At 29.4% G+C, this 15,260-nt stretch overlaps 1 protein-coding gene across 1 annotated transcript; it reads left to right on the forward strand.

Moving 5' to 3' along the window:
• The first annotated feature begins 3,135 nt into the window (after nt 1-3,135).
• Nucleotides 3,136-7,428, forward strand: LOC114422985 (auxin-induced protein AUX22). The gene is made up of 3 exons (XM_028389566.1): nt 3,136-4,398; nt 5,496-5,589; nt 7,002-7,428. The coding sequence occupies exons 1-3, from the start codon at nt 4,020-4,022 to the stop codon at nt 7,114-7,116; spliced, it is 588 nt and encodes a 195-aa protein (XP_028245367.1). The 5' UTR covers nt 3,136-4,019; the 3' UTR covers nt 7,117-7,428.
• The last annotated feature ends 7,832 nt before the right edge of the window (nt 7,429-15,260 follow it).

Here is a 15,260-nt window from a genome sequence, read left to right on the forward strand (position 1 = left end):
CATCCCAATCCGTTCAATATTCTATATTTGAAAAGTCTAAGTTTTTTGGACAAATATATATCATTAATAATATTTTGTTTGACACGCTATTATATTTATAATAATATTATTTGTTTTAAAATTTATACTGTAAGTTTTACAATTTAAGTTATATTCTTCTTTCATTCAACAATTTAACTACACACAATATTAAGATTAATGCATGAAGATATGACCCAATTTCATTCTCAATTTGTCCAGTTTTGATATGGTCAGATTCGAGTTTAAATAAATGTCCCGAACAAATTTAGGGTTGAGTAGAGAAATCCGTCCTAACCAATACCACACTCCCCCAATTTTTGTTTTCATATTTTATAGTTAAAAAAGGTTGGCTAGGGCACAAGCAAAACTTCTTCAATTAGGCTACCATCCTGAGTATGAGATTTGCTACCCAATTAGTCTCCCTGTGCAACAAATATCACTGTGTCTAGAATTTGAAGACACGTGGTCCACATTAGATCCCATTTGAGATTTGTTGGGCTGGAGACTTTGAAGTTTAAACTGTTTCTTTTCAACGCGGTTCAATATATATATATATATATATATATATATATATATATATATATATATATATATATATATATATATATATAGCACTCCCCACGTTATTTCAATTATTGATTTGAATTAATTGCTTGTGAATGTCGGTACATGAATGCATATATACCTGATACCTCTACCTTCTTTAAAATAAGATTTCTTTCATTAATTTTGAAATTTCTACCGCTTTTATTTATAAGTTAGCAGAAGAAAAATTATCATTATAAAAAAGTAGAGAGAATACTGACATTTATTATTAGAGTACGGGTTAAGAAATCAAAATCTTTTTTTTCTTCTTCTTGAAAGTGCTATCAAGAATTAATTCTTTCATTAGTGTCCTTATGATATTCGTCAGTAGGAAAAAAAAAAAAGAACTATCACCACATACACGAATTTATATGTTTTGCATTTAATTTGCGAAGTCTATCAATTTCAAACTTAATTAAAAAAGGAGAAAATTATCTACAATTTAAAGAAATTCTCTTTACCGGTTGTGTGGATGGTCACTATGTTTATGAAAAAAAGAAATTCCAACGGTTAAATAATCTGAACAAATTAAACTATAGTAATAGCCTAAATCATCACGAAAAATATTGATAGTTTTTATTGATTTCGTTGTTAATATTGGACTGTTGGTTTTGATGAATGATGATGATGATGTGTAGAATAATTGATGCCCAACTATAAAATTATACAAAGTCGTACCTAGAATTGGGATTTGGGAGATGAGTTAGAAATTAATCTGTTGAAAGGATGATGAAACTGTAAGAAGAATTAATGTGATGATTATAGGTTATATGGTCTGATAGGGAACAACTACCGTCACGTGTGACTCTGTGGGGCTATGGTGTGAATCTCATGCCCATGTTGAAGCCATGGGAAACATATGCTCGGTTGGGGAGAGACATTTTGGTTCAATTAACAACGTTCGGATATAGTTTAGCTGCGATCATTTTTGTTTATATATATGTTATGATGTTCGTCTAGCAAGTTCCGGAAACACATGTTTGTGCTATATATCTTGTATGTATAACCGGCAACATTGCAACCGTGCCTAAAACTGGTCCCAATATATTCTCAAAAACGACTCTTCATATATAATTAACGATTATGTCTAGGCATTTCCCGTGTGGAGACCTGATTAAAATCCTCAAACTCAATTAAAATTTGGATGTGATGTTGATGCATGTTCAGATTTATTTGTAATATATATAGCTCTGGCTTAATGATTTGTGTTGATGCATGTTCAGATTAATTTCCTAATTTCCATTGTTAGATGATGCGAATCATTAATTTGCTATAAAATCAGTCTGGTTTAAGGTTGACTAGTGAGTATCAACACAACGAAGCTATCAAACACTTCAACCGAAATATATATATAAAATTATATTTGTTCTAGCCCTAACTGACTAACCATAAGGACATTGTCTCCTAGATACGTTTCGAAAACTAATTAACAATTTATCTCTGTTTTTAAAACAACGAATCTTCCATCAACCAACTTGGTTTGTTTAAGTCTCTTTCTCTCTGACATATATATTTATATTGTTCAGTTAAGCATCTGTTGAACCATTAAATTGAAATTAATTAAGATTCATATCCACTTGCACTCATGGAGGTATTATGTCATGTGAGCGTATTGATATTTGTATATGCTTGATTTATTGCTTGTACTTGGGGAAACATCAACCATGTAACAACATCCATAAACTATTAGGCTTGAAATAAAATTAAGACTAATTAAAAAGCCTTTGCAATTCAAGGAATATATCGATTGTTGCAATCCAAAACACAAGTTAGATTTGTCTTCAATAGAATTTAAGTCATAATGGAGCCCTTAGCAAGCATTTATTCATCTATTTAAAATAACCAGTTATAGTACTTTAAGTGAAATCAAATTTATTATAATTCTTTTTGTTATATATAACTGGCAGTGGAATTCATTGTTGCGCATATATATTCCCCAATCGAGCTCTTATAATGCGTTCTAATCACTAAAGATCCTTGGTTTTTTGTTTGATACCATTATTTGGGATAAGTTTCAAATTTGAAGAAAGAACATCATATTTGGGTGATTCAAGTTTCCAAATGTATAGTTAATTAGAGATATCTTCTTATATACTTTGCTTTCCACTCCTTCTACTACATGGAATCCCACTTATTATACTTGTGTATTTGGGTGCTCCCAAATTATTATTAAACGGCATGTTATTAAAATGATGCATGGCAAAATAAAATCCCTCCATACGCGTTTGTAACTTTCATGAGGTCCCAAGTGTTTCTGGTCCTAGAGTTTGTCTAGTTTGACTGATATGATTTGCTAATCCTTCACATTCCACGAGTAACGATACATCCACAACCCAATGTATTTTTATAATACCTTGTATAATTTTTTTTTCTTTCTTTAATTCCATTACATCATCTATATATACATTTCTCTCTTCTTTGTCGTAAAATATACAATATATTATGATTTTTCGTTGGATAAATTACGTTATCTATACAGAAAATTGCCTTGGGTCCTACCTACTTAACGTTTGAGTCCCTAGCTTGCTCCCATAACATGATGCTCACAAATCACATGCATTAATGTGACACGGAACTAACTTGCCGTACATAATATATATATATATGTTCCGGAACAAAAATAACCTTATATATCAAATTAATTCCATCTTTACTATTGACTGAAAATATCATATTTATTACTGTATCTGTTAGCTAGTACTCGTACCGGGTAATTCCTGCCGACAGAAGAAATATGATAAATTTAGCTAATTTTTAATATTAAATTCATTTCCTTTTGATTGTACAGTATGTATATGATCCTATTGAGTGCGTGGGAACATACATGCATAGATAATACACAAACAAGCATACACACAAAAATGATATATTATTGGAAAAGCAAGCTAGCTAGCAGAAATGTTTAATTACAAATTGATAAAAGAAGAGAGTATATATAAACCTAGTGAAACATGGGATGATAAATGTACATAATCATGCATCTTATTCATGTAACCCTTCAAACATATAATTAATTGCAAAGAGCTCCCTCAATGACGCAAATCACATGGCATGTTTCTGGTCATCTAATCGAACGACCATGATCAAATCTCAGAAGGCAGCATACATGGGTCGTTGGATGTCTCCCATATCGAACTTATTATTGGTGGTTCGGCGAGGGGACAAACTTTGTCCCCACAATTGTTTCTCTTTCTCATGTGACCGACCACTTCCCCTTACTTGATCTGTCATTGCTCCCACTTAACCTCTCTTTTTTTTCCATTCACTTTCTCTCTCTCTATATATAAAGCCCTTTCTATTCCATATTCCTAACAATTCAATTCATTCATCCTTCACTACTACACCAAATTAATAGAAATTAAAGATATATCATTCCACAACACAAATTAAAGTTAGTGAGACGTACCCTTATTATGGCCAAAGAAGGTCTTGGACTTGAAATCACTGAGCTAAGGTTGGGTCTACCTGATGCGGAGCATCAAGTAAGTGTGGTCAATAAGAAAAATGAGAAGAAGAGGGCATTCTCGGAAATTGATGATGGTGTTGGAGATGAAAATAGCTCCTCCGGCGGAGGCGACCGGAAAATGGAGACGAATAAGAGTCAAGTGGTGGGGTGGCCTCCGGTGTGCTCTTACCGGAAGAAGAACAGCATGAACGAAGGTGCTTCAAAGATGTACGTGAAGGTTAGCATGGACGGTGCTCCTTTCTTGCGTAAAATTGATTTGGGTCTGCATAAGGGCTACTCAGATTTAGCTTTGGCTTTGGACAAGCTCTTTGGTTGCTATGGAATGGGTCAGTTCCGTTTTACTTTGATTTGCTTGTGTTTCTGTACACGATTTCTTTCTTAATTTTCTGGTATCTTTGCATGCTAGCCAGTAGCTAGGGTAAATATTGTCAACAAGTTAGAAACATGCAAAAATATAAAAGTGCATGATTAATAAACCATAGGAATATCAAACATGCAAAATAATACGTTAAACCATGGAATACATGGATTAATTAATGCAAGATTATTTCATTTTAATTAGTCATTTTATGTTCGAGTTTTAGTTCTATCTCACTCAACCAAGAGTGAAAAATATATCTCTGAATGTGATCTGAAAAGTATGCTTGTCCTATTTTTTTTTTAAGAGAAGATGAATTCAAATCCCAACCCCCTCTCCTCCGAAAACAAACTTCCTAATATTCCATCATGAAATTTTTTTTCAATAGGCTTCCACTGTAATTACTTTATTCAGCATAAAAAAGTCTTACTATTAAAACAACAAACCTTTTTCCCAACATAATATCCTATGAGTTTCTTTGTTGATCTTGAGATATGATCGTTGGCGTTGATTTGACCTTTTGTAACTACTATTTAAACGTGCTTTTGATATAGGTTTAATTATAATTTGGCAGCATAGGCTCTTCATGAACTTAATTAGCACTTAGTACAATCTGAAATTAGATGATGTTTATACATATATTGTGAGTTAAACGAATTAATTGACCGGTAGATATTATGTTGTACAACATAACGATTATGAAGAATCTTTTATTTTAATAATTGTCCTAAAAAGAATGGGCACGAGTAAAATAATTTCGAGCAGAGAGACAGAAGGACAAAGTGGGAGACCAAGTAGTATATATAATAATTAGACATTCTGCTCATTACGTGATGGCGTGCAGCTAGTGTACACATAAAGTTGATCAACTGCTAGCTCTTAATTTCATGAAAAAGAATTAAGCAGAATAATTAAATTTAAGCTATGTGTAAATTAATCATGATTAACATGTAATTATAGATGCACTCACGGTATAAAATAATTTTGTATGGTTATCCAATTAAAAAAAATAAAAATTAGTTATGAGTAGCGAAAATTAATATGTTTGCCGGAATCTGTTCACAGTGGAGGCGTTGAAAAATGCAGACAATTCTGAACACGTTCCCATTTATGAGGACAAAGATGGTGATTGGATGCTTGTTGGAGATGTCCCTTGGGAGTAAGTACTTTTTGCCCTTAATTCCCACCTTCTAATTTTTTATTCTTTATCATTAATATTTTATAAGTTTTCATAGAAAAATAACTTCTTTATGCTGTGATGGAATTTATATATTGATTTTGATTGAACAGGCATGGTAAGATCAGATCAGTTCTTATAACTTAAAAATTGAATATATGTAATTTCATGAATATACACCATTTTTGTTTAATCATACTTAGATTAAGTTAAAGAATACATAACAAATAACTAGCTCATGTTTAGCTCAACAGGATTAGGTAGACTTGTTTAAAGTGAGAAAGGTTCATTATAAAAAGAAAAATAAAAAAATTATAAGTTTAATAAAAAAAATTAAAAATTTGGGTTTATTATAAAAACACATACATATGCACAAGAAATTGTTATAAAAAATAGTGTCTTCAAACCTAAATCAAGACCATCAAATTATAATTATGGTATACTACCTGTTCTGTTGAATATATGTATATCTAATTTCAAGAATTTAGGTAATATTTAAACAGTAAATAACAGTGAATTGTGTGTTCAAAGTGATTATCATGTTATACACGAGTCAAGTAAACCATAAATACTTTTTATATACTGTTATAGAGTCAAGTTTCCACGTTTGCTGAGCCAAGCCACCTAGCATAGCTAACAGTTTTTAGTTCACATCCACTACCAAACCATGATTAATTCCATGTTTGAAAACTACGTGCTACGAAAATTTCGTTTACTATCAATACTTAGTGTAAATGCTAGGTCTTACGTGTTAATTATTACTTAATTCCAGAGATGCATGCGATGTTTACTATCCAATGAATCTACGCTGTGTATAAATTTGTCCCACAGATGATGTAAAAAACATCCTAAAACACAAAGTTACCCCAAAAATTGAAAACCGGATAAGCTAGCTAGCCAAAATAATAATTTAATGAAGGTGTTCTAGCAATTATTAAAATTGAAAACTTCATAAGGAGCATTTGTAATTTTCGGTGAGATTAGCATTTTAGAAAAGTTGATGTAGGAAAGTGAAAATTGACATTTTTTTTTTGTGATACCGACGATATATATTGGACCCCATATAGCCGACATGCGTGAGCCCCTCGTTATAATGTTGAGGATCAAATTAGGAACGGGGAAACCATGTGGCCTATCCTGAAAACGGAAAAAACATTATTGTTATTGGATACATCAAAATAAAGAGGGAGAAAAAAAGCTTCTTAGTTAGCAACATTTATGAGAATGATCCAATGTCCCATGAAATGAAGTATATGAATTTTTCAATAAAAGAAAGAAAGAAAAAAGATAAACAAGTAAATGATGATGATTTTATCCATATTTTTTCTAAGCTATTGTGATTTTCTATTTTGTGATGTAAAACTTATATGTGTTTGATCATGTTACTTTAACAGAATGTTTATGGAGTCATGCAAGAGGCTGAGGATTATGAAGAAATCAGATGCGAAGGGCTTCGGTTTGCAACCAAAAGGATCTTTAAAGGGATTCATAGAAAGCGCGGCAAAGTGAAAGATTATGTTAGGCTTCTAATTAATGTCGTGCACATTTTGCGATCATCAATCCAAGTTTATGTGTTATCGTTTTCTTATATTTGAGGAAAAACATGCATTTTTAGTTTGATATATGAATTATCAGACTTTTGTTTATGTCAAGTTATTAATGAATGACATATAGGACCCTATATAAATAATAGGGAAAACTCGTCGTTTTAGATTAATTAATGCTTTGCCATAAATGTTTGTTTATTTGCATTCAGTTGCAGTACAAGTTATTGTATCAGTATACTGTTTTCTTACTGATTCCAATTTGTTAATTACTTCACCTAAACTCTCATTTTTTTCCTTTTCCTTTTTAAATAGTTGATATAGTAAACCGCCATATCAAGTTATTCACGTAAAAAGAGACTAAAGTAAAGAATTTAAATAATAATGAGAAAAATACAAGTATGTTTTATTTTATTTCTTATAATATATAGCATTGCTTTATTTTGAAATGATGGTAGATCTCTTTACAATTTATAAAAGGCTTGTGTTAATTACTTAATGTTAGGCTAAAAATATGGATTAAGATACTCTAAAATGACCTCACTTTAGAGAATAAAGTAAATAAATCTCAACAGTTTAACTATTTAGTGGCCATGATTAATTTAAGTTTAAAATTTTTACAACTTAAAAAAGAAATCTTAGCAAAAAATTTAAAATGCTCCATTTAAATTCAGTTAATAAAATAATTGCAAGATTGTGTTTCAAACTGATAAATTACACAATATTTTCTTATTTTTTTTTAATATTTACAGTAAAATCTCTTATAGTGGAGTACGGTGCAATATTTTTCAAATAATGAAGGAGATTAGTGTGATATAAAAAGAAGTGTGAATGTACATTTTTAAACAATTAAAAGGTTAGTATAAGAATAAAAAAATAAAAACTGTATAATTTCATTTTTTTTAGGAGAATCGTATAACTTCATGAAACCTTAAAAATAATTATTGTAATTTACGATATGAAATATGTAACGTTAATCTAAACACATAATTTATTGTCACACGAAATTCAATGTACATTAACCGTAAAAATATGTCTTTCTTTATTTTTGAAAATGTAACGGTCAATCCAAACACCCATACAAAACAAATGGGCTAAAATCCATAAATATATAGTAATATTCAGTTGTAAGATGAATGGACTATACCTAAAACAGGAAATTACATCACAGCCAATGTAATCGTTTAATTACAAACTGATACGTATTTTCCAAAATAGATCTCAAGACTTTTTACAAGTGTTGAAGGATTTTTATAGTTAACTAATCTCTTCCTCCTGCCAAAAGGGAGAGGTGTCACAGAAACATTTCGAGCTAGTTCAGATTGATTAATATGATGATCTTATTCACTTGTATGTCACTTATATTTATAACGGAGTTAGTTTGGCTCTTTGTTTCATCAATTAATAATCCTTGTATTTATCGGTATAAATTGAAATGCACAGTGATTCCTTAAAGATTTTTCTGTTTAACGAAAAGAAAAGAAATCTATTTCTGTCTAAGCATTTTCTAAAATCCATTTTTCCGTCTTAGGAAAATTTCCTATGTATGAGAACCACTGGGACATTTTAGGCTAGCTCAAGTCAATTTCAATCCAACTTTTGCGTATACATCTTAATACATCTTCTCTGTTTCCATAGATTCAAATAACTGCTTATTTATATGGATGGATGCTTTTTCCTATTAATGGTTTTGCATAAAACCTCTCCAATTAACTAGTTTCACCAAATATGAAAGAAATAGGTATCGACATCTCTTAGGACATTTTTAGCATCTTCAATAATCAAAACTTAAAAATACTCACTTTGAATAGCTCATAACATATTAAATTAATTTAAATGATTCTCAAATGTCACATCACTGATATTTATATATAACTTTGTTTCAACAGTAAAAAATATCAAACAATTCACATTTTTATAATATATATTTCTTACTTAATTATGTTTTCCTCTTTTCTCTTGAAATTTGGGCTTGGAGTTTTTATTTTATTTTTGATAAACTTTGGAGATGCATTGCTTATATAAGATTTGTAAGCCAAAACTTAAGAAAGTCATGTGGCAATTGAACTTGCTGCAACGGAAAAAGAAAATAAGGAATTGTTTCTTAGCATCTTCCATTCTTTCATTGGAGATGATTTAGGTGACAAGGCATTTGGATAAGCAAGAAGAAGGAAGATAAAGATTCCAAAAGGATAAACTAGCAGTGGCCTTTCAAAACAAGAAATGAAAATACAAAACAGTGTCCTGGTAGCTAGGCTTCATCACACTGAGTAAGCTAGATGTCTACATATATTGGGTGAGACAAGTCAGCATTGATCATTGTCTCACCATACCATGTCTATGTCAATAGTAACTTGGACTAACCATTAAGCCTATCCAGCTGTTGTAAAGGACCCATGTGAATATGTGATGGATCGATCGGAAAAGCCAATTTAAATATTTAAATTTTCAGCACAACAACTACACTACTATAAGAGGAAAAGGGTCCCCTTTAGGGAATGAGCCTTCTTAGTTGTGCTTGTACCAGAGTGAGTGTGATGGTGGACTATTATAGGTTTCATCTTTTTTCTGTCAAGGATAAGAACGAAGGGACTCATCCCTGCAAGTTGAAAGGAGTTGTTCCATGACAATACAATACAAATTCCCCTTTGTTGTTGTATTTTTTTTGTTTTATTAATTGATTGCTAAAAGTTAAAGGAGTTGGTATTTTATTCATGAAATGGGAGTGTAGTGCCATTATTAATTTTAGCCGGAATTTATTATTTCTCCAATTTCTGCACATAATTTCAAATTCATCCATTTTTCAGCTACAACCATTTAAATGTGATTCCGCACTATATATCATCTTCTAGTGTGTTTGGATATCTCTAAGAATCAATTTTGACCCCAATTAAAATCATGGTGAAATTTTGAAAAAGTTGAAGCAATTATTTGTTGCTTCGGCTTTCCACTTGATTTTAGAATTGATTTTGATAGAGTTGAAAGCTAATCCAAGCTTACACTTCGTCATAATGCTTTCATATGTGTGTGTATAATCAATTAATCATGATAAAATGTTAAGTTATTCTCTATTATCATTATCCAAAAGTAGTTGCCTCGTGTGTTTTGTCAAACCAATATTTTAAATTCCCTTTGCTTCTCAAACTTCTGCCAAGCTTTCGTGTAAGGTGTAAATTAGCAGCGAGTCTTAATTAGATTTCTAAAATGAGTCTGCTAATAATTATGAAATTTCATTGTCAATGAGAATTGAACATAGACATGCAAAAGAGTTCACAATCACATCATATGGCATTCCCTTTCCTGCTGTACTCTAGAAGACTATTGTAAAACAGTAAAAGTGACATAAATAAATAACAGACAAAAGTGTTACCCTTCAAAGTATGATGCGCCAATGCAGGCCCCCTTGGCAGTTATTACATGTATGACTATGAGGAACAATGCGTGAACCATGGTTTATACTAAATAAGGGAATTAATGGATCTTCCAATATACATGATAGGTTATGTTAAAATTCAGTCTCCATTTGTTTTTGAGGAAGATAAGCATATATCATTTGAACATAACTTACTTGGTCATGTTAAATATTGACTAAAAAACAGACTCTTGAACATTTTAACATGTAAAATATTGACTAAAGAACATTTGAACTTTCAGGTTAGCAAGACCTATATTAAAAGCAGAGATAAAAAAGAGAAGAGAGATATTGCAAGATAAGATTGTTGAATAATGAAAAAAAAATAGATATTATATAAATAAATAGTATCATCCATTAATAATTGGAGTGAGCGTGGCTGGAAGAGGCCCAAGTCTTATCCACCATCCTGGGCCAAGTCAAAACTTGCCAACTAGTGAAGACACAGTCATTCCCTTAGCCACAAGAAAAGGAAAGACGATGGCTCTACCTTGACTACTTTCAGGATACATCTTTTCTGTCTGCTCGTAAATATATGGAAACACTCTTAAATGTGTTGTTGTTAGGTGAAATTCTTTATAAGGTTTTGTCTGGAGTATTAATTTGTTACGTCATTATTTTTATTATTAATTAATTACAACAAATGTGTGAATCAAATCATGTGAGATGCAGATTTTTACAGGTTTAACAATAATTAATGATTTTGGAGTCTTGGATATTTAGTTGAGTTATATACTTTAAAAAAAATTATGGTCCATAATAATTTTATCTCACTTAAGTTGGATTGTCCTCTAGAAGAATATAGTCAATATACCTTTAATCTAGACAAGAAAAAAAAATTATACCACTAATCAATTCTAGAAAAGCTTATGTTGTGCGTATTGTTATATGAAAGTAAATGAATTCATTTTATTTACATGACTTATGTAAGCTAAATTTACACAAGAACTTCAGCACATCTGATGTTATACTATTTCACAAAAGTGCAATCCTTAATAGTTGAGTTTAAATTTTGACACACAAAAAAATTACATTGTCAAAAATTACTTTAAAAATAACTTTTAAAATACTCATTAAATGAATCAATTTTTTTTTTTTACTATACATGAAATTTCATAATTCAAATATTATATAAAAAAAAAAACTTTATACTGTGGACTTTATCTTTTTTATAAAAAAAAATCGAATCCTAATTAACATATTTAAGTGATTTAACCACCTACCAATTCCAAACTTTCCATGAAACCCGAATGATGGGAAATTTGGATTTACATTTCAATACTCATATTCATATGTTAATTTTTTTAACGTTTTAATCTTTAATTAAGTTTAAAATCCTCCTCAGTCCTCTCTACCGGCGGAACTCCACCAAGTGACACCACCAGACCCAAAGCTTATCTCAATCCAGGCTAACAACTATTTACATCCCAAGCTATAAACAATTAGTATTAGTATTTTAACATCTGCAATACATTAAATAATTATTTATATTTTATAGAAAAAAAATTTATAATAAATAATTACACTTTAATAAATAAATTACATTATGATACAATTTTATTTTTGATTACGGATACTTTATAAAAAAATATTAAAATCCAAGTTAGAACTAGAGATATTAAAAATAATAAATTAAGAAAAATTCCCAAAAATGCTTTCGTTCAAGAAAAGCAGCTCGTACATCTTGAAAAAAAAAAGAGAAATATCTGGAAAGCTCTCATTAAAGAATGATAATTGAAAATGTTCTCGTTCAAAATAATTATTCTAATTTATTTATATTTAGAGAGGAATTATTTATCATAATATAATTTACATATTTAAAAATATTTATTTATTATGAATTTTATTTGTACAAAAAATATTTAATTTGTGAAATAAGCAAGTTAAAATACTAGTTACCTTTAAGCATAGAAGTACATCAAATTTATATTAAAAAAAAGTTAAGAAATTTATAGTATTAAATTTTAAGATAATATTCCATTATATAAATAAATTTTCTTTAAACTCGTTTTTAACTAAATTAAGTTTGCAAAATTACAATGATCAAAATACAAGTTTATAAATACTGACTCATAAAAGAATGGCATTGCCAAAGTCACTAACAATAATGTCAAATGATCTCTTAAATGGAAAACGTTGAGCATTATTCACCATTTTTTTTTTCATTTTCCCCAAGGAAACCAGAAATCATTAGCTACGGTTCATGTATTATTGAAAAATATTTACAATAAATATCGCGGAAAATAATGCAATATAGCTTGATTTGTCCCTAATGTTTTTTTTTTCTTCGGAATTCCAATGAAATGAATTATCCAAGCAGCAGAAAACAATACAAAAGTGTACTAGAGATTCGACAAACTAAACAACATATTTATCCCCAATGCTATCAACAATTCTTTCAAGGAAATGAAGTGGCAGCAATGCAACTATCATACGGCAAACCTAGACAATTAGGATGAGATTTTGGACCCTCTTATTTAGTATAGTGTAGGAAGCTGAGAAGCATCGTATGCTGGCAAACAAAATCTCTCACAACCATAAGTCCATTACAATGCCTTGTTTGAGTCTTTTTTTATTGGAAATATTTAATCGGGATCAGGCTTTCCAACCACTGGACAGGGATTGAAACGTAACATTTATTGAATGCTGATATATATTGATGATCCGCTATTAAATTAATATTGTAATATCAGCCTTTACAACTTATTATTACTAGTAGTTAGGAGTCTTGCTCACTTTACATTGTATATTATTAAATTAATAAATTAATACTAGTATTTTTTATTTTTACTTAGAAGTAATTAAATAAAATTCTACTCTCTTTAATCAAAACTTGAATTTCTTCTATCTATATTAAATATAATTAAATACTATTTACAAATTACCTATTCTAAAATTTAAACCTCTAAACACGTGTATTTTCATATATTAAATTATGTTTTATTATAAAAACAATGTTTTATTTATTAAATTTATACAGCAATCGCCAAGCATTTTTATTTTTACATGTTAGAAACATACATTGCCAAACAATCTCAACAAAAACTTTTTGATTGTGTAATTTTAAACTCAAAACCTTGTTTAAAATAATGAAACATTACCATCGGAGTCTTGTTAAATAAAAGGATAAATAGTGACTTTTGTCATTGAATGTATAATTCGTTGACAAATACATCTTCGAAAGATGAAAATACAAAATTTAGTACCCAAAAATACAGAAAGTGTAACAAATATATCTGGTCATTAACTTTCGTCCGTTACCATTAATAAAATAACATATGTGACATAAAAGGATGAATTTATCATTGAAATGATTGTCAGCGTAATCATACTGACTAGATTGACAAAAATGTCAATAAGATATCATTTTTAGACATAAATATAAGTAATTTTCTATTGGATGAAAATGCCAATATTTTTTATTGGAGGAAAGTGTCAATAATTCTTTTTTGGACCTAAATGTCAATACATTTCATTGGACAAAAAATGTTAATAAGTTATAAAAATGTGAGTAATTCTTTAATGGACTTAAATATCAGTATGTTTTTATTGGACTCATTTATTAGACCCAAAATTTCATTTCATTTAAGGGTAAAATATAATATTAGAATAAATTTTTGTTATTTTTTATCGTTACAAACATAACATTACAATAACCACTTAATAAAATATATTAATAAACATAATTTAAAACAAATATAATAATAACGATAATATTGATTATTAATCATAATTTATTTGTCATAATAAAAATTATCCAAAATAAATATTGTATCAATTTACCAAAATAAAACATTGTAACCATGTACCAATTATTACAAAATTTTCCAAATTACCCTAAAAGATAAATATATCTCATATTTCACTTTTTCAAATCTTGGCTATTTTATTAACGGTAACGGATGAAAGTTAACGATCAAATATATTTGTTGCACTTTTTACATTTTTGAAAACTAAATTTTGTATTTTTATCTTTTAGGGACGCATTTTTTAGTGAGTTATGCATTTAAAAGTAATTATTTATCCATTCATATTCCTAGAGAGTGAGAAGACGAAAGTCAAGAAAATATTATATGACAAATATGTACATATGTTGGCAATTAGAGATTGTCACATTGACAATCATTTCAGTGACAAATTCATCTCTCTATGTCACGTAGATTATTTTATTAACGGTGACAGGTGAAAGTTAACCGTCAAATATATATATATCGCATTTTTTACACTTTTGAAAATTAAATTTTATATTTTCATCATTCAATGACGCATTTGTCAACAAATTACACATTCAAACATAAAAGTGACTATTTATTCTAAATAAAATAAACTATAATAAAGTCCCATCACAAAATAGTTGGTAGTGGCATCCACTTTCTAACAGATTAGATGAGACTACTTAAGTTGGTTAGCCCAATTTGTTCTCCGTTCAAATTTCTTGCGCTCTTACTTTCAGATTCAAGTGGCAATCCTATTCATATTAGTAAGCTTAGCTATTCATAGAATCATAGAACCTATCATTAAATTTAGAGGTTCCATCTTTAGGACCATGATTGCTAAATCAATGTCAATCCCAGTGTTGATTGATCTCAGAATTTACATTTAGATTTGAAAGCAAAGCAAAGTCGATATAGGTTGATCAAGTTATTGCAGAAATTATTGTTTAATATAGAAATAGTTTTAAAATGACTTTAGACCTC

Source organism: Glycine soja, chromosome 8 (assembly GCF_004193775.1).
Source record: "Glycine soja cultivar W05 chromosome 8, ASM419377v2, whole genome shotgun sequence".
Lineage (NCBI taxonomy): Eukaryota > Viridiplantae > Streptophyta > Magnoliopsida > Fabales > Fabaceae > Glycine > Glycine soja.

Coding starts and splice junctions, on each gene's coding strand:
- LOC114422985 (XM_028389566.1), top strand. CDS start 4,020: ATGGCCAAAGAAGGTCTTGGACTTGAAATCACTGAGCTAAGGTTGGGT. Junction 4,399..5,495: donor CTTTGGTTGCTATGGAATGG/GTCAGTTCCGTT, acceptor ATCTGTTCACAG/TGGAGGCGTTGAAAAATGCA. Junction 5,590..7,001: donor GTTGGAGATGTCCCTTGGGA/GTAAGTACTTTT, acceptor TTACTTTAACAG/AATGTTTATGGAGTCATGCA.